The sequence below is a fragment of the Cetorhinus maximus genome, chromosome 5, assembly GCF_964194155.1.
Source record: "Cetorhinus maximus chromosome 5, sCetMax3.hap1.1, whole genome shotgun sequence".
NCBI lineage: Eukaryota > Metazoa > Chordata > Chondrichthyes > Lamniformes > Cetorhinidae > Cetorhinus > Cetorhinus maximus.
Genome location: NC_135883.1, coordinates 138,326,660 through 138,346,958, shown reverse-complemented (window position 1 = coordinate 138,346,958; position 20,299 = coordinate 138,326,660). Strand labels below are relative to the sequence as shown.

The 20,299-nt window shown below is 45.1% G+C and overlaps 1 protein-coding gene across 1 annotated transcript; it reads right to left on the bottom strand.

Annotated features, from left to right (window-relative positions):
- Positions 1-3,159: 3,159 nt before the first annotated feature.
- On the bottom strand, positions 3,160-19,772 carry mtres1 (mitochondrial transcription rescue factor 1). Its single transcript, XM_078542532.1, has 4 exons — positions 19,655-19,772; positions 10,714-11,149; positions 7,989-8,061; positions 3,160-5,934 (listed from the first exon to the last, which is right to left on the bottom strand). The coding sequence occupies exons 1-4, from the start codon at positions 19,770-19,772 to the stop codon at positions 5,755-5,757; spliced, it is 807 nt and encodes a 268-aa protein (XP_078398658.1). The 3' UTR covers positions 3,160-5,754.
- Between the last annotated feature and the right edge of the window lie 527 nt (positions 19,773-20,299).

Below are 20,299 nucleotides of genomic sequence, written 5' to 3'. Positions count from 1 at the left end.
AAATATTTTTATTTCCATAATAATAATTTACATTTACAGTTGCAGTAATTGTTAATACATCAGTGTGCAAAGTGCATACCAATGCTATCTCGCTCACCAAACAACCAACCTCTTTGCACCAAGAAATACAATCCATTATTATATAAAATATACTGTTGCTCATGATGTTCTGCAACCTGGCTTGTGAATCGCTTTAAAGACCACTGCTCATAATAGGGGGGATCTTAAAACACCTGCTAAGATAGAGGTACTTGTAAACTTTAGGCTCCATGTCAGCAATTGGCTTTTCTTGCTTTTAAAAATGGTTTTACATCTTTAACAATGTATGGCGTCGGGAGTTTGCCAGGCTTCTACATACGGTTGACCACCTATGGCACAGTTATAGGGTAGGCCATTCAGCTCCAGGGTGACCTGCTCTTATGAAATAAAACAAGGAACACTTCCACCATGGGACCCAATGGTGGGGGAGGGTTGCTGGTGGCCAGTAGATTGTTTTTGGGGAGGTGGGGGGGGTGCAGTGCTGGTTAGTTTGTGGTCACCATACCTCCCCCTGTTGGCCAACAGTTGGAGTGCACATGCTCACAAAACTAAACACAGAGGCTCCCAGGCTCAGGCTCCCACAAGATGACCTACAAATAAGGGACTAAAGGGGGCCCTTTGGGACAAACAGTCAAAACAAGGAATAGTCCCTTCAAATATGCGACATTTTGTCATCCTGTCCTCAAGGCGGTTCTATCAGATCAAGTTTAACCTGTATTTCAGATCCATTTACCCACCTTTGCTCCATCCTTGGTCACAGGATGCGACATCTTACAAAGTCTGCAGCACAGTGTATTACTCTGGTGCTAAAGTGCAAGTGTGAGGCACTTTTAGACTCCAAGGTGCAATTGCTCTGCATTCGCAAAGTCAACACGTGGGTGAATTACAGGGCAGTCTGGTTTTCTTGATTTTTTTTTTAAAGGCAGCAGATATTGTGAAGGCGATTTGGAGAATTACAGACATTTAGGGTTCCTGTGTCAGTAAGGTGTTTTGTCTTTGGAGTTTCTCTCAATTTGCAAATGATGGAAAGAAAAGAAAGCCAAATATTTTTAAAATGCATGGCTCCCCCGATTGGAATATCAAGATCGGACTGGAATGTGGCAGGATCCCAGAAGATCTGGGATCTTGGACCATTTTTTGAGGTCCAAGTGAAACTGTGACTTGCACCCTCTCTAGCCCCAGGAATTTCAGAGGAATCTGAATCCTGTGTTCGAGTATTGTCTGTTGATGAGGGGAGTTTCTCTGTACAATAGAATTGATGGGTTTTTCTGTTAGAAATGGCAGATAAGCAGTTAGGTGCAAGAAACTTGCCTGAATGCAGCTTTAATTGTAACAGAACCGAGGGACACCAAGCATGATGGTGAAAAAGTGGGTACACATCTCGATAGATATGAGAGGCTAAAGTAATTTAAATGCTGTAGCCTCCTCAGATAGATACTAAAACCTTAGAGCTTTGTCCTCCTAGTTTGTCTGGTTATATGAACCGTACAATGAGATTATAGCCTTGGTATTGCTGGAGACTGTGACACTGCCTCCATGTTTCCAGTCAGATTGCTGCCTTGCAATCATTTTCCGCTATCCACTATTTAACAATGTGACTGAGGGGAAATCACAGTGTCAGAAACGTCAAAGAGTAAATCATGAATGACTGACTGGAAATCAGTTGCACTGTGATCTCTGAGCGACCAGCCCAGCTTTGGAGGGTTGGGGTGTGTCGAAATTCAAATCCATAATATACTATCTGACATGGATTATTCTAATTAGAACCCTAGGAATGCTTTCATCAAAAGAAAGTATTCACACATTGTACATGTTAAAAAAAAATCCTACCCCCTGCAATTTACAAACAGCTTCCAGAAGATGCTAAGTGACGGTGCTGTGGCACACTTCAGCTGAGAACATCAGGCACGCAGGACTCCCCACATAGCACACTGCTGATCTTGCTTGGACCGCCATGGAGAGCTCCTGGCTGACTGGAGGCTGGCTTCTCCACTGCAGGAAAGGAGAGATACCCTTGAGGGAAATTGCTCCTGACCACTCTTGTCCGTGTCCCAGCAGCTGCATCACAAGCAGTGGTGGTGCCCACAGACCTAAAACTTCGGAGGAGTTCAGGTGAACTGCTGACAGAAGCAGCAATATTTAACGATCTAGAAATGACTGCAGCCGAATAACTGGACAGATGCTGACTTCGCTCCTATTAACATTACACTGTTATTTTAATGAAGGCGTTCACCAACTTCAATTAAACATATTAAAACAGCGGCCAAAGGAACAGGTTCGTTTGCTGCTTATTGCAAATAGTAGCTTGTGGGCTAGAGAGTTTTCTAGATGTGGATAACCAGGAATAGTAATAACACTATGTGGTGCAGTGAGGATGTGCTTCTGATGTTGGGAAGTATACAGTTGTGGTACAGAGCAAGATGCCCACCCCTCACAACCACTACCAGTAGCCTCATCCATCACTTCATCACCTAGAAGAACAACTTTTCAAACATCTTTGTATGTCACCAGGGGTGAGAGGTTTCGAAGGGAGATGCAAGAGGTTAGGGCTCGTTTTCACTAGAGTGGAGATAATTATGGGATGGCCTGATAGAAATCTTCGTGTTAATTAAGGATTATAAGAAGATTAATAGTGACATTTAATTGGTCAGAGCTGGGGATGAGGGACACAAATTTAGTATGTTCACAAAAAGAATTAAAGCAGATGTTTTGAAAGAAATTCTTCACACAGACTGTGGCTTAGCGTTTGGAATTTTCTGCAACAATTTGTGGGGGAGGTGCACATTTCAACCTTTTTCTCACTCAAGGGGCTGAGGAGCATATTTCGGAAAGATAAGGTCTGGCACAACATTCAACATGAATCTCAAAAAATAAAAGCTGACATATGAAAAGAAGCAAACAAATTAAAAGCAAAATACTACGGATGTTGGAAATCTGAAATAATAAAACAAGAAAATGCTGGAAAAACTCAACAGGTCTGACATCATCGTGCACACTCAGCCCTCTCACGTGCCCCTCTTGCGCGCTCGTGCACACACACACACTCTCTCTCACCCTCCCTCTCTCTCACACACACACACACCCCCTCCTCTTACACATACTTGCAATTACCATTATAAGAATGGTCAGTCCTGTATTTATTTGGGTAATGACAGTAAACAGTAGGTCAGTCAGAGTATCTGGATTGGATGTTTACAGTACGAGTGATGTCAGTAATCTACATGGTTGGGTGTTCAACGCTCCAGTTTTGCTCCGACAACTTGGATTGTGCTGTGAAAGAATCTTAGTTGAAAATTGACCTGTTGAATGGCTGAGAGAGATTGGCCGGGATTTTCCGTGCCCACTGGTGTCAGGCATCTTTGGTAGCGTGGGCAGATTACATGGCGCAGTCGGTTTCCTGACAGCGTGAAACCAGTTTGCGATTGTCCGCTCAGCCCGCCAATTGTGGGCTGCATTCTCCGACATCATTTGATATATCTGCAAATCACTCTTAGGCCTCACCGCCAGAATCGTCCACCCCTCCCTCCCACTGGATTGTCCGCCCACATCGGCGGGAAAACATGTTGTCGTGTTTCACAACAGCGCATAAGCGACATGCGCCTGGTGAGCTACAATTCGCTCGGGACTTCAAGGTTTGTTTGTCTAACTTGCTTCGGGCAGCACTCGCAGTCATCAGCGCCAGGCTTCACAAACAGCACATCACTTTTAGGGGGGGCTCACGGTAGGTCTCTACCTACCAGACCAGCCATATGGGGGTGGATTTTCAATGGCTGCAGGGCAAGGTCTTGCTTGGTGAAGGGGGAGATATGGCCTCAGGCAAGGGAAGAGGCTGCAGGGCAAGGGCTGTACTGGGGAAGGAGGATATCCCAGGGTGTGTGTGGGGGCACATGTGGATCTGTGCAAGTGGCGAGGGTTGAGGACACAGTCTCCAGAGGAGATGGGGCCAGATGGACATGTGAGGGTGTGTGAGAGAGAATAGGTGGTGATGTCCCTTGAGCTGGCAATAAGTGAGATGCCAGTGAATGTGTGATGGGCTTGAGTGTGTGAGTTTAGAGTGTTGAGATGGTTGCCATACCCTGGCTGCACAGATGAGATCATTCATCCTCTATCGGCATTGGATGGCCAACCTCTTCTGTGCAACATTGGCACTGACCACCACTGCCATCGCCTCCCAAGCCTGGTTGGTCACACTGCTGCCCATCCTGCGGCCAGAGCGGGGGTAGAGGACATCGTGGCAGGCCTCCACGGCATCCATAAGGTGTTCCAATGATGTGTGACTAAACCTGAGGGCTGCAGTCTTATTGCCTTTCATGGACATCTTCTCTGAAATAGGCCTGGGCTAGAAGCACTGAGATGTGTGTGCACGTCTGGACTTTAAATATGTCGCCTGGCACGATGAGGCAGCGAGGTGATGGCATGGCAGGCGAATAAGAGCCCGCCCACCTGCCCGCCATCGAAATGCACGTTTCCTGGGAATGCATAACTAATGCAGTGGGTTTTGGGATGACATGGCGTGAAATACGTAATTTTACCTGCCCGCTGCTGCACTTGGGCAGAATCGTCCCAGATTTGCACTATTATCTGTGTGAAAATCACCCACCCACCCTCACTGACTCATCCAATCAGTGGGGGAGGGGGTGCGATGAGCAGGGAAGAGAGACCTGGAGCGAGGCCTGAGGCCTAGTGGCACCCAAACACGGATCATTCAGTGCCGGGGTGCACGGTGAGAGCCGGGGGGAAAGCAGGGAGAGGGCTGGGGGGAGCGGGGAGAAAGCGTGTCATCGCACGCTCCACAGTGTCTCTCTCTCACTCTATCTCCACATTTTCACAGCTGCTGGTGTTCGCTGCGCCTCCAATCATAGTCTGATTCTCACCCACGTTTGCTGTGAGCTTATATCAGCATTTTGGGAGCCACACTGGCCGCCGGTTGGACGATGTTTTTAAAAGGAAAGACGTTTGATAACGAGCAGTATTAAAAGGTATAAGGGCGAGATTAGATTAGGTAACACAAGGAGAAAAGCACTGGAAGAGAGTTGATGGGCCGAATAGCCTGTTTCTGCATTCTTCACCATTTATGCTTCTTGCCTGCCTCTCTGCCTGCACAAACTTCAACTAATTAAAAAGCCCGCAGCTCATGTTCACACACAAAGTGCAGCACAATTGTCACCCCTTGGTCTTCTCCAAACTCAAGTGGCTGTGCGTTTCAGGATCGTGGTTCTCATCTACACATCCCTCAGTAGCCTCTCTCCATCTTATCAGAGTATCCTTCTCCATCAATATGTCCAACCCCGACCACTCCCCCCAACCACCTCGCCCCAGCTTCAGTCACCAGGTTACTGCTTCTTCCCCATTCCCCCCACACGAGGCAGATTTTTCAATCGCTGTTCCCTTGGTTGCTTGAATCCCTTTCAAAAACCTCCCTTGGTCTCTTCAAAAAGCCTTTCTAAAACCTCTCTCTCATTTCCCCACCGCCCACCCTGAATTCCTTCCCTTGCTGTGAGCCGTTGGTGCAGCCCCTGGCAAAACACTTGGGAATATTTGTCACGTGACCAGCGTTACATAAATGCAAACTGTTGTGAATGTCTGTGCTATCATGGAGGAAAGTAGGAAAAACTTCCACGTGAATTCCTGTCGCGTTACAGCCTTGTATTTCGTAAACTCCTGTGCCATGTCTCCCAGACCCAGTCAGTGCTCCTCCAGGCGGACAGCAGGGTCTTACTTAAACACCTCCTCTCTGGGCAACTGTAGATGTTTCCAGCGTCTCAAAGTCACTCTGTATTTATCCGTATTCGTCATGTCCTCAGCAACCTTTCTAACCATCACCCTCATGACGGTGACTGTTTCAGCTTCCTTATCCTCCCCGATAAGATGATCCAGGACATCGCCCTCTTTCACCTACAGTATAAAAAGAAAACAAATCCTCGTTCAGACCTGAAGTCAGTTGAGTCATTTAGAAACTACAGGGGCCCATCACTTACATCCAAAATGCAAACAGCGGGATTGAAGATCCGCATTGGCTCTCCTGGTCTCTCGCAATTTCAGCAGAAGAGCGACAGCCTTCCCAAGCATCGATGGAAACACTCGTATAGATGCTACTTCCCCGGGACATCTGCTAAATTTACTGTAGGAGATTTCAATATTAATTCTACCTCTGTTTCCTTTCATTCTTTTAGGTTTATTCCTCGAATAAGACACGTTAAACAACGTTCTGGGGGGTCAACATTGACTAGAAATTTACCTGGACCAGCCATATAAATACTGTGGCTGCATGAGCAGGCCAAAGGCTAGGAATTCTGCAGCAAGTAACTCAGGAGGGTGATGGAATGCTCCCCACTTGCCTGGGCGAGTGCAGCTCCAATGACACTCAAGAAGTTTAACACCATCCAGGGCAAAGCAGCCCGCTTGACTGGCATCCCATCCACCAACTTAAATATTCAGTCCCTTCACCAGTGGCGCACAGTGGCATCAGTGCGTGCCGTCTACAAGGTGAAATGCAGCAACTCACCAAGGCTCCTTCGGCAGAACCTTCCAAACTAACAACCTCTACTGCCTACACAAACAAGGGCAGCAGGTGCATGGGAACAATACAACCTGCAGGTTCCCCTCCAAGCCCCACACTCTCTTGACTTGGAACTATATCACTGTTCCTTCACTTTTACTGCGTCAAAATTCTGACATTCCCTCCATTACAGCGTTGTGCTCAGGTGTGGAGGGGGCACTTGAACCTACAATCATCTGACTCAGAGACAAGAGTGCTGCCAACTGAGCCACAGTTGACACCTATTCTCATAATCTGTACTCTCTTCGGAAGCTAACATCTTGGATAGAGAACACTGATGAAGCACCAGCACTTTGACAGACGCTGCTAGCTAGACCTGCGTTAGATTTCAAGGAATTTGCAGATTTTAGTTGAGATTTTCAACAACTTTTGTTTCTTGCCCCTCCCTTGCTTTAAATCTCTATCTGCAGGCAACCCAAGAAACGGAAAATGCTCGTCTCATCTTTCCAGAACAAATGTCGAAATTCAACAAACTAAAGCAAACAATCTGTACAGACCTAGCACTGCCAGCCGCCAGATCGGGCAGGTGTTCATTCCGCTGCAAAGGAGGCAGCAGCAGTGAGGAACGGGGTCTCTCGCGTTCTCCAGCAGCATCCTGTGATTAGTGGGCTATAGGAATGGTGCTTCTGAAAAGTGCTCCCTCTTCCCATGATACAATTGTGGCAGCAAAATGACAGCAGCTGGGAGTGCTCAGCAAGAGCCACAGGGTAATCTTATCACAGGGCAGATGGTTTCCATCTCTGTGTAGGTTAATGATGATACTACCCACCCACCGTGCCCATAATCAGGGATTAGACAAATGTTTCAATGTCATGTTTTGGGCTCATGTGGATCTGTTCTATTATTCAGTTATTATTCAATGACATTTTTGCTTAAACAGAAACAGCTCGGTAGGATTACAAGTACATTAGGTCCTCTGTTTTCTGCTGTTAAAAAAGCGAGATTGCTCCCTCCCAAGTGGAAATTCAAAATTCACAGTTAATCAAGAGTCCTGGCATCCCCACCTCTGGCTGGACCTCCTGACCCAGCTCACGTGCTCGCTCTGTGTAAGTAAAAGCACCTCTTTTACACAGTGTAAGTAAAAACCCTCAACCTGATCTGATGCCAATATTGCAATCCATCAGTTAAAATAGGAACTCAATCCCCGCTGCTCTGGTTCTTAGACAATGAAGGCTGTGGAGTATCTCTTACTGTAAAACACAACAAACATCAGCCATTAGTCTGGGGTGGGTGTGAAGGATTGTACATTTGAGTTTTGTTTGGCAAGGGGCCTGGATGTTGCAAAGGATGAAGATACTCCCATCGACTAAAGTTACGCAGCGGTGGGCAGCTTTTAGACTGTTATGACCAGTGCATTTGAAATAAATGGAGATGAAAATATAAAACGTACCACTTTACTTTTCTTCAGTAGCTTTTCTCCGTTCAGTCTCAGTTTGTTACTATAGAAGGAATCTTCCACTTTACTGCAAAGCAAACCACAAGTTGGTGTTAAAGACTGCACTGGCTGGTATAACATTCAGCGATAGCTGCAGCACCCGGCTTCAAATCAAAGCCCAACTTGGGCTGGTCGTGGGTGACACGAAAGCCAATTTAAACCAATTTTGAAAGGACACAAACTCAGTTCAACAGATACACGCTAATTTCACCATATGTATTTGGGAGCCCAGAGACACAATTTCTATAGGGAATGTTAGTGTAGGAATGGCAGTGTATCAAACAGCTGTAAGGTAGCACTGATGGTATAGCCTATATTGTCTGATCAGCAGATGCCTTAGCTACCAGCTGAAACAGAACAGCCCCCGCCCTGCCTCCTCCATTCCTTCGTTTTTACTGCATCAAAATTCTGACATTCCCTCCAGAACAGCATTGTGCTCAGGTGCTGAAATGGATCTTGAACCTACAATCATCAGAGGCAAGAGTGCTACCCACTGAGCCACGGTTGAAACCTAGACTCATAATCTGTACTCTCTTCATACGCCTAGTCATCCCAGGTCAAGGGAAGCCACCCAGTGAAAATCAGCAGGAGGGAAGCGGAATAAAATGTTGAGCAGTGGCCACAGCCAAGCCAGGGTGACAATGGCAGCAACAATGAAGTGGGATCCACCTTGGCTGGGAGAAGGCATGTGGATGACCTAAAGATGATGAGGAGGAACAAAGTTAAGGTCTTAAGGGGAGGGTGTGTGTGGCCAGGGCACCTAATGCAGGGGAAAGGGCTAGAAACAGCACACAGGCAGCACACAGTGAGAATTGTTACACAGTATTAAAACAGCAAGAGAGCTGTCAATGAAAAATCGAGATTTCTTAAACATGAAATTAGAACGGGGGGGATGAACTAAAACTAGTAAACATAAATGATTACTTTGTTGAAATGGTCACAGGAATATTAGCAGCATTTGAGGTCAATGGTTTTGACATCACTTGTATGGAAGTCATAGACAGACATTCATTTCACTCGAATAAATCCCTAGGGACAGAGGCTATCCAGCTGGGAACGCTAAGTGAGGACAGGGGCAAAATGCTGACAGTCGTCAGGAGGGAGTCAACGAGCACCAGATTGGAAACCAGCGCAGAAAATTGGCAAAACACACCCGTGTAATATTAGATCCATTAGTTTATCAGTAACAGGCAAAGATTAAGTTGAGGATTACCATATCAGAAAATAAACCACTAAGCGGCAGCCAACTTGGGTTCAGAAGCGGAAGACGCTGTTTGACCGAACTCCTGCATGTTTCTGAGAAAGCTACAGAATGGCAGTCCCTGTGTTCATGTATCTGGGCTTCCAGACGCCTTTAATGTAGTTCTATGTGAAGGGCTGCTGCACAAACAGAAGGTAGCGGATATCCGAGGCTAAACAGTATCCTAGTAGTTACTGTGACAGTTCCGCAACCTTGTGGTCAGGAGTTCCCATCCCACAGTGGAGAAACTGAACTCAATAATTTTTTCAGATAGCATCAGAAAGCTGCTGAATTATTGGGAAAAAAAACACAATTGGTTCACTTAACAGCCCTCACGGAAGAAAACCTGGGCCTGGTCTACATGTGACTGCAGAGCCACTCTTATATGGTTAACCCCTAATGCACTCAGGATTACTAGGGATAGGAAATAAATAATGCCTTGCTAATATCACCCACATCTCAAAAAAAAAGTTTAAATAAAGGTTCCAAACCTGTTGCAGGGCAAACGGTGCAGACGGAGCTTCCCAGCACTGAACATTTTTAAACAATTGTGTGGTTATAATTGTCGATAGGTCATTTATCAGATTTTGTGTTGTTTGTTACCTGTGTTAGGTGATGGAATTATTAAAAACAAAACCAGTCAAAATTACCCCAAAAGGAGGAAACGAGACCAGGGGTAACTAATGGGAAGAGTTATACACTAATATCACTCCCTAGTCAAATGCTAGAAGGTTCTGTTGAAGAACCTTGCACCAAACTCACATGGCCACAGTCAGCCTGTCATAGGCCCACGTAGGTGAACAACAAGCAAGTTGAAGTGGGCCAGTACAGTGACTACCATTCATTTACATTGGCCTTCTCGCTGAGAAAGTTGGAATTTGAGTCAGAAAATATTTAAGACAATGCAAATGACCATCTGTTCCCAATATGATGATTGAGTGTAATTTATTGGGAATTCAGCACATAAAATTACAGCAATCTAGTTATTCCTGTGTTGCTCTGGAGGTTCTAACAGTATATCACTGTCACTGCCTCTCCACTTTGGATTGTTGTATTCACAGATTTGAAGCATGCTTGAACCAAGCGCCATTAGTAATAGGACATGTCTCTGAATCTCCCCCTTTACCACTGTTTGGTGGCCAATAATGGACAGCAAGGTTTGTACCATTTCACCTTCCCACTTCTTAACTTAAGCCCTTCAGAGTGTCAGGCCTAACCAGTTCAAAACTCAAACAGGCTAGTTCTGCGATTTTGGAAAGAAGAATGAAAAAGAGATGACACTTGTAAAATTAATAAATAGTCTCTGTGCTCTGTGACAGCTGAACAATTGATCGGCGTGTCAGGTTTGATTAGCAGTACCTGCTGCTAAAATACACCAAAAAGTGCCGACGCTGTCATGCCTTACCAGTGCTTTCAACAGTTCAAAGACACGACACTTACTTCCTTGCCATATCCAGGCCAGCTTTCATGATGAAGTCAAATCTGAAAGATGGCACTACTTTCTCAAGGTCTTTATAAGTTTTTGGCTGGGTGTCGTCCTCTTCCTCTTCCGATTCGTCCTCATAGTCACTTTTCTCAGGGTCATCCTCTTCTTCACCTGGCTCGTCTTGCAACATTCTCTTTTTCCCCTTTTTTGAGCTTTTGCTGCTTTTGTGTCTTGCAAATAGAAGCAGAGCTTTTTCTCGCGGTGCTAGTTGCTCACAGAGTCGTTTTGGCCTCTGTTCGGCAGTGTTTAATTTCAGGTAGGAATTCCCGCAGGTTCCTCTCACACTCCATGTCTCACGTAGCTCAGGTGTCGGACACTTCCTCCAAAAGATCCTGCAGGTGCTTAAACTCTTCAGGACGCGTGCTGGAGCAATCAAGCTGTTCATGCTGCCTGAAAAACGAAGCACAGCGCTAAAATGAGAAGGTGTGGGGCTGTTCGAGATGCCGCCTTTCGGGCGAGACGTTAAACGTCTGCCTGCTCAGGTGGATGTAAAAGAACCAAAAGGGATTTACCTCGAAGAACAGCAGGGGCATTATCTGTAGAGCCCTGGCCAATATTTGTCCCTCCATCGACATCACAAAAAACAGATTACCGGTGTTGCTCTGGAGATTACAGATCACATTGCTGCTTATGGGAGTTTGCTAAGTGCAAATTGGTTGCTGCATTTCCTACATTACAACCGTGACTACACTTCAAAAATACTCAATAAAGCGCAATGAGACATCTGGTGGTCATGAAAAGTGCAATGTAACACTTTGGTTTAAAAAGGGAGAGAATGATTAAACTGATAATGTAGACTAGCCAGTTCAATGTCGGCTGAGGAGAAACTCTAAGAATCCGTAAATTGAGATAACATTAGGGTATTTAGAAAGACTATGATTAATCAATGGCAGCCAGCACATGCTTTTTAATGGGCAAATCACATTTGGCAAAATCTGTTTTTTTTTTGAGAGGTGACTGATTGGATAGATAAAAGAAACACAGATGTGGTGCATGTGGATTTTCAGAATTTCAACAAATAAAAAAAATCTTCAAAATAAGAACATTGGCTGGCTCATCAAATGGTTGCTTTATTTATAACATTTTCTAGAATCAAGTTCTAGTAAACTATAAAACCGTTCTAAAAAATTGATTAAAAATTATTTTGCTTACAGCAAAAATTGTTGCCGCCGGTTTAACTGGGCTGCAGAGGGTATTCACCAGTGACAGTCCTCGACTATCAAAGGTGAAAGAGGCGTTTGGGTGCCTGTGAGTGTACGGTACAGATTGCTTTACACCTACTTTCCACATAAGACTGGATATATTGTTAGGGAGCAAGAAGGCTTAATGTGGTTTCGTTGATGGAATGGTCAAAAAACAGTGAGATTCAAAGAAGCGATTGTTAAAAAGTTACCGCGTCAGTTGATTAGACTCACTCTTGCTTCTGTTGTTCCAGCTGCTGGGGCATGGGCCGGTGGGAGGCCGATCTGGTTGGATTACTGCCTCGATTCCTCAACAGCAGAATATAAAATTTCATCTTTTTTAAAAAAAAAAATCTCACGCTTCCAATTTGTCCTCCTCATCTAAAGATGAGCAGCAGCTTGCCTTCCGACAAGTAGCTGAGTGGATGTGACGTTACCATAGCAACGACATACCGAGTGGATCTAAGAGAAGTGCCGGCCTTTTAGATGTTGTGGCCGAGCCAAGGCTGTTGCATCATGGCACTGGCTGCCTCTGTTTTGAAGTGTGGTGCTGACAAGTGAACCGCCTCCCGTAGGATTCTCACTTGCTGCATCTCTGTATGATCACATGAGAAGCCTGTCTGCCCTGCACTAGGTCAGTGCCACACTGCCACTTATAGGAGAGAAACAGATATACATGCTGGAGAGGAAACATGAGCAACCTAAAGCTGCTTTAAAAAGGCACCTCGTCACACAGTAGCACAGAAGGAGCATCTATTTTGCTAGAAAATATTAGACAACCTTGCACAAATTTCCAAATTTGACCCTTGCACCATGGTTAATTGAGGAACGAGATGTGTGTACATTCTATATAAAGACAATAATTGAAGTACAATTTACCCACTGAAACGGATTGCTACGAGGAGACCCACAAAGGAGGTTAGATAATATCGCGAAGTGTGAGCATGAACGTGGAGTTAACATGTTACCGGAACTCAGGGTGCAGGTTACAGGTGGAAAAATTGCTTCCAGGTGTCCATTTATAAAAAATAATATTTACTGTGGAGTTCACGGTGAGGCATTTTCATGCTTCGAATTTCTGTTGCTTGCTAGGATTCTGATAATTTATGGTGGTTACTGTAGTAATTATGGTTTTATTTAGTGTGTAATGTACCTTTAAGTATACTTGTTAAGTAAGGTCCCATGATCTGTAGTGTCCAATAGGAGAGTAGCTTGGACTACATCAGAATCAGTGTAGAGATAGAGTTGGAGTTGAAAGTACACATGTAGTTGCTGCTGAGTATATTGTAAATAAACTTAAAAGTTTCCATCCAAGAAGTGTCTGCAGATCAACTCTATCATCAATAGTACAACTCAGCCACCCTATAATAGTTACCCTAGTTGGTTAAGTGACTATGTTATAATTGAATGCTAATTCACACCCTCTTTCTAGGCAAGATCACATGAACTGTAATGTCCAATAGGAGAGTAGCTTGGGCTACCTCAGAGTCAGTGTAGGGATAGAGTTAGAGTTGAAAGCACATGTGTAGTTTCCACCTAAGAAGTGTCTATCATTAATAGTACAACTCAGCCACCCTACAACAAACTGGCGATGAGGATAAAATAGAATTGACCAGAAGAAATCACGTTAAAAAGAAATCAGCACTATACCTCGCCCAGTGATTGTAAGTGGCAAGCTTCATTAGAATTCAAGAAGTTATCCCCTCTCAAAATGCCACAATTTGGGAGAATTGATCCTTTTGAACCAGCCACAGACAATTGGTCTCATTACATAGGTTGCCTCATGTTCTTTTTTCAAGCCAAGGAGATTACGGGGAAGAGAAGAGGCAAGCGATCCTCTTGAGTACTTGTGGGAGCAATACCTATGGTTTGATTTGAAGTTTGGTACCACCCAGTGCCCCAGATTTGAAGAATTTTGATGAATTGGTGGACCTTGTGAAAGGTCACTTTCAACCCAAGGCCTCAGTCATAATGCAGAGGTTCAGGTTTAATTCACGAAATAGAGCCCCAGGTGAGACAATTGCATGCTATGTGGCAAATTTGAAGCAGCTAACGGAACATTATGAGTTTAATATGACTCTGAACGATATGCTCCGAGATCGTTTAGTGTGTGGTGTGGAGCAGGACTCTATTCAGAAAAGATTATTGTCCAAAGTGAATCTGGGTTTCAAGAAGGTGCTAGAGATAGCGCTGGTCATGGAAAGCACAATAAGAGATTCAAAAGCAATACAGGGGTCGCAAAATGGTGCAGTCCTCCAGGAAACATCAACCAAAAGAGGTGCAAAAAAGACTCCGCTGAGAAGTGGGAAACAGCCCCCGCTAGCTGAAGAATAAAGAAAAATAACCTGGCAGCAAAATGGAAGAATAATTTTACTAGAGGTGGAAACAATCAGTCTTTTAGCGATTGGCAGTATAAAAAAAATCGGATGCTGCTAATGTCAGAGAAATGGACAGACAATGAGGCAGTGCAAGGAATGGCTATGTTATAATTGAACGTTAATTCACGCCCTCTTTCTAGGGAACAACATGCTCAGCAGGTAAGAATATGGTTGAATTTTCTGAACACCAAATGCTGTTGCAATTTACACTGCAGCATCACTATCTTGTTAAAGTTAACTCAAAGGAAACCTTTCAGAGCAATATTTAGTAGCCGCATTTGCAGCAAGCGAGGTAAAAATACGAATGGTAAACCATGAACTAAAAGATGGCAAACCATCAGGAGCCCAGCCGTGGATCTGGGGGTAAAAATTGGAATAAAAACAGAAAATGTTCAGCACGTCTGGCAGCATCTGTGCAAATGCAGGAGATGTAACACCTGCACTTTTATATCTTCCCTCCTCACCGTCTAAGGCCCCAAACACTCCTTCCAGGTGAAAAAGCAATTTACGCGTATTTTTTTCAATTTAGTATACTGTACAGTATTCACTGCTCATAATGCAGTCTCCTCTACATTGGGAAGATCAAACACACATTAGCTAACGGCTTTGTGGAACATCTCTGTTCAATCACAAGCACGATCCTGAGTTTCTGTGGCTTGCCATTATAATTCTCTAACTTGCTCTCATACTGATCTCTCTGTCCTCAGCCTCCTGTGGTGTTCCAATGAAGCTCAACGTAATCTCAAGGAACAGCGCCTTTCAGTGAGGCACTTTACAGGCTTCCAGACTCAACATCGAGTTCCACACTTTCAGACGGTAACCTCTGCCTCCATTTTGTTTCCTTTCTCTTTGCAGGGTTCAGTTTTACAGCCGGACAGTAGCTGTTCATGATTCTGCCCTTCACACTTCCTCCAGATGCATTTTTTTCTTTACCTGTCCCATTCCCACTCCCTTTGGCCTTGCCCCACCAACCCCTCTTGTCAATTAATCTCTCCTGCCTTCCACCCTATCAAAGACCTTCCCCTTATGTCCTTTTTCCAACCTCCCCACTCCCCCGCCCCTCTTCACTTGCTTAAAACCACTTGCTAAAACATTTCTAACTTTCCCCAGTTCTGACAAGCGGTTATTGACCTGAAATATTAACTCTGTTTCCCTCGATCTTCGCAGATGCTGTCTGGCTGCTGACTATTCCAAACAATTTTTTGTTTTTTTTATTTCTGATCTCCAGCATCCACAATATTTTGCTTTTGTGTTAGTGAGGAAAAGATGGGACTTGCAATGACATTTGGCTCTTGTAAAAGCTACTCCCTTCTGCCAAAATCAAGGCAGGGCAGAGTGCAGGATACCACAACTGGGTGGGATTGTGACCTCAGTGCAGTGTTTACATTGCTCATGAAGAATATTATTGAAAGGCTTCAATGGCTATTCCTGTACAGTGTAGGACAGAGAATTACATGGGGGTGGGGGGGGGCAGTGGGTGGAATTCTTTTGGTATCCAATTTACAACTCAGGCATTTCTGGACAATCTGCACACATAAAAAAAAATGCCCAGTCCAAAAACTGGACCAACAGATTTGAGCCTGATTTATAAACATAGCAACTTCATTGCTCCTTTAACGTAGAAAAACATTACCAAAGTACTTCACAAATGTGTAGTAAAAGAAAAACCCAAAATGGACGGTGGGCTGAAGGAGGAGGATATTAGGAAGGAGTTCAAAAGCTTGGTCAAAAAAGTGGATTTTAACTATGGCCTTAAAGGAAGAGAAGTAGAGATAGGAGGGTTAAGGGAGAGAATTGAAGTGTGTGGAATCTAGGCAGTTGAAGATATAACCACGATTGCTGGTGTGAAGTAAAATGGGGATGAGGGTACACAAAAGACTAGAGTCAGAGCAACAGAGATTCAGTGTTGAGGAATTGAAGGGTTGATTTCATCTGTCTTTTGGATGCGAGGTTAAATGGAGGTCCTGCCTGCCCCCTCATGTGTATGTGAAAGATCCCATGGCACCATTTCAAAGAACAGCAGGGCAGTTATGAGCAATAAATATTAGGCAGCTGTCCTGTCCAATATTTATCACTCAATTAAAAAAAAAACTGATTATTAAAAACTGGTCATTATCAGATTGTTGTTTGTGGGAATTTGCTGCACCCAAATCGGCTGCCATGTTTTCTACATCCAACAATGATGCTTCCTAACAGTACACAGTGGGTGTACCTACATCACAGGGATTGCAGCGGTTCAAGAAGGCAGCTCACCACCACCTTCTCAAGGGTAATGAGGGATGGACACTAAATGCCAGGCTAGCCAGTCCACATCCTGTGATCAAAGAATTTTTTAAAAAGTGCTTCATTGGCTGTTAAGGTGCTTTGGGGAGTACAATTGTCATGAAATAAACGCAAGTTTTTCTTTTGTAGATTTAATTAAGTTATAAAGATGGCAGGGGGTGGTGAGGCTGTGAAGATATTTAAAAGAAGAGGTTGTGAATATTTAAGTAGGTGGTGTTCGATGACCAGAAACCAACGTAGGTCAGTAAGCACAGCTGTGACAGGCAAGCAGGGCTTGGCTCAGGGCAAGATATGGACAACAAAGATTTGGATGAACTGAAATTCATGAAGAACAGAGGCTAATCAGAAGGGACAAACCCACAGACTAAGTTTTAACAGCAGATGGGCTGAGGTAGACAATGTTACATGTGGTGGAAACCACCCATCAACCCAATATGCGCAGTGCATCATAGCACAGACAAGATGAGCTTCCTGGTATAGGCTCCTGAGTCACTAGCTCCTCTGCAGGAAGATATGTGCAACCGCTGACAGACACACTGGACGGAATTGTCCCAGATTTACACTAAGTGCGGTAGCGGGTGGGAAAATGACATTTTACCTGCCCGCCGCAATGTCCCGATCCTGCTGCGTTAATTATGCATTCCCGGAAAACACGCTGTTTTGATGGCGGGCAGGCTCCGATTCACCCGCCACGTCGTCACCTCATCGCTTTAGCACACCGGGCACCACATTTAAAGTACAGCTGTACATACACCTCTCAGTGCTGCAAATAAGACATGGCCCCGAAAGACAAGAAGACTGCACCACCGCCCCCCTCCCCACCCCCACCCCCCGCCCCCCAGGTTTAGTGACGTGTCCCTCGAGTGCCTGTTGGATGCCGTGGAGGCCCGCCATAATGTCCTCTACCCCTGTTCTGGCCACAGGAGGGTCAACTACTCCAGCTTGGTAGGCGGTAGCAGTGGTGATCAGTGCCAATGCTGCACAGAAGAGGCTGACCATCCAATGCAGATAGAGGAAGCATGATTTCATCCATGCAGCCTGAGTAAGGCAATCATCTCATCGCTCTAAACTCTCACATTCAAGCCCACCATACATTCACTGGCAGCACAAGAGACATCACCACTCACTCTCTCACACACACTTTCACATCTCCATCTGGCCTCATCTGCTCTGGAGACTGTGTCCTCAGCCCTCACCATCTTGAGGCCACTTGTACAGATCAACTTATGCCTCCACACACACCCTGGGATAACCCCTTCCCAAGTACAGCCCTCGCCCCGCTGCCTCTTCCCTCGCCTGAGGCCACTTCTCCCCGCTCCCCAAGCAAGTCCTAGCCCTGCAGCCACCCCCGCCTTATGGCTGGTCTGGTAGGTAGAGACCTGCCCATAGGCCTCCCTAAAAGTGATGTGGTGCTGCCTGTGAAGCCTGGCGTTGATGACTGCGAGTGCTGCCCGAAGCAAGGTAGACAAACAAACCTTCAAGTCCCAAGTGAAGTGCAGCTCACCAGCTGCACGTCACTTATGTGCAGTTGTGAAACATGTCGGCGTGCAATCACACTGACGTGGGCGGACGATCCAGCATGCGGGGATGAGTCCGGTGGGCTAGCCTTATAACGATATCCAAATGTATTACAAAAAGGTTCCTGATGTCTGATGGCAGGAGACACGACCCGTCATCGACAGGCTGAGCAGACGATCGCAAACTGGTTTCACAACATCGCGAAACCGGTTTTTGGCCTTCTTGCCACATTCACGCCACCGAACATGCCCAACGCCAGCGGGTACAGAAAAATCCACCCATTGGTGCTGGAGTTTAGCTCTGCAGTAATACTTCTCTTTCACTCTGAATCGGGCTGGTACTCTCAGTGTATGTGAAAACCCAAAAATAACCTGCAATACAGAGATCCCAACTTCAGGGAGAAAATTAGTAGAAATGAATCCTCGATATTAAACGGTAAATCAGTTGACAAGTTTAGAAGTCAGGATATTCCACCTTGTGTATGGGGCTTATATTATTGGGCGGGGTGGGGGCAAGTTGTGCTTGTTGACACAATGCATTTTTACATGTATTTTCTGATGTATACGACTTAATACAAAACAATATACCTTTGGCTTTGATCTCAAAATGAGTCACTGATAATATGATAGCATAGTTTAACATAGCTCTTTGTTACAGTAACTCCCAAACCTACACCTCCACCACATAGAAGGGCAAGGTCTTTGCAATGGGTAAGGTGTTCATCTCAAGCTGAAATGGGACACCATTTGGGAGTCAGATTCCAACTGAGGCAGTGCAGGGCTGATGGAGGTGGTGGGGGCACCAAGTGTGTGGTGTGGATTGATCTGGGAATAACAACTGTGGGGCTTCTGTCGAAAACTCACTGACCTGAAACTTGAGCCTTACCTTCCTCTCTCCACAGATGGCACAATTACCTGTGGAGTGTTTACAGCATTTTCTGCTTCTATGGCAAAATCTGAAATTCCATAACTAAAACCTTTAAGGGAATATTGTATTATAATCAGCACCAGAGCTGCAGTGCTTCAGGGAGACCCATCACCACCCCCAGGGTCACCAGGGGTAGCGAATGAAAAACGCCTTTGCCAGCGTCAACCACATCTTGAAGATAAGTGAGCTTTTCAACAAAATCCAACTGCATTGCACTCGGTTCACTAGACTGCAAAAATGTGACATCCAGCGAGGGGCTGGATACTTAACCATAAAATTAAAACATGCAAACCATCTAAACATCCAGCCAAACACAAGAATTGCAGGAGCAAAAGTGACTTGAAAAACCTGGCTGCCCAATCTCAACACGGTGAAGCAGCAAAGTAGTGTCATATCTCTGAGAGGTCACTCTTAAATATTTAAACTGTTAAATATTTTGCACAGATACAATGACAAACAGACAGAGAGAGAGAGGGAGGGAGGGAATGGAAAAGAAAGGGCCCCAGGTGTTTGCAGCAAGTCCCTGGTGCCCAGCAGGGCTGCACTCGCTCAAAGCTCAGGGTTAAACATTACACAGTAACAGGCAGCGCTATACACAGGAACCTTACTTGTTACAAGATGCCAGGCGCCTTTCTTTCTTTCTTTCTTTCTCTCTCTCTCTCTCTGACTCCCACACCCCCTTGATCTTTTCACTTTAGCTTCATCTACACAAGGAGTGCACAACATCACAGAGCAGACAAGATGAGCTTCCTGGTATCGGCTCCTGAGTCACTAGCTCCTCTACAGGGAGAAATGTGCAACCGCTGACAGGCACATGGGGCTGCTGGAGTTCAGCGCTGCATTTACACACACACTGCTCTCTCACTCTGAATCAGACTGGTCCCCTCAGTCTATGTCAAAATGCAAAAAAAAAACTGCAATGGAGAGATCCCAATTTCAGGGAGAAACTTAGCAGAAATTAATTCTGGATAATAAATGATAAATCAGTTGGCAATTTTAGAACGTCGGTATATATTCTATATTATGTATGGGGCTTATTTGGGTGGGGCAAGTTCTGATTGTTTACACAATGCATTTTCACATATATTTTCAATATTTTACATTAAATTTATGATGTGAATATATGAACTTAATTGAGTCCACTGGAAGAGGCGTGGGGGTGGGTGGGGTTGTGGTGGGAGAATTGGGTACCCTTGGCAGATTCCCAGTGTTGGGGAAACTGTCCCCAATTAAGGGCCAGATGTGGGAAACCC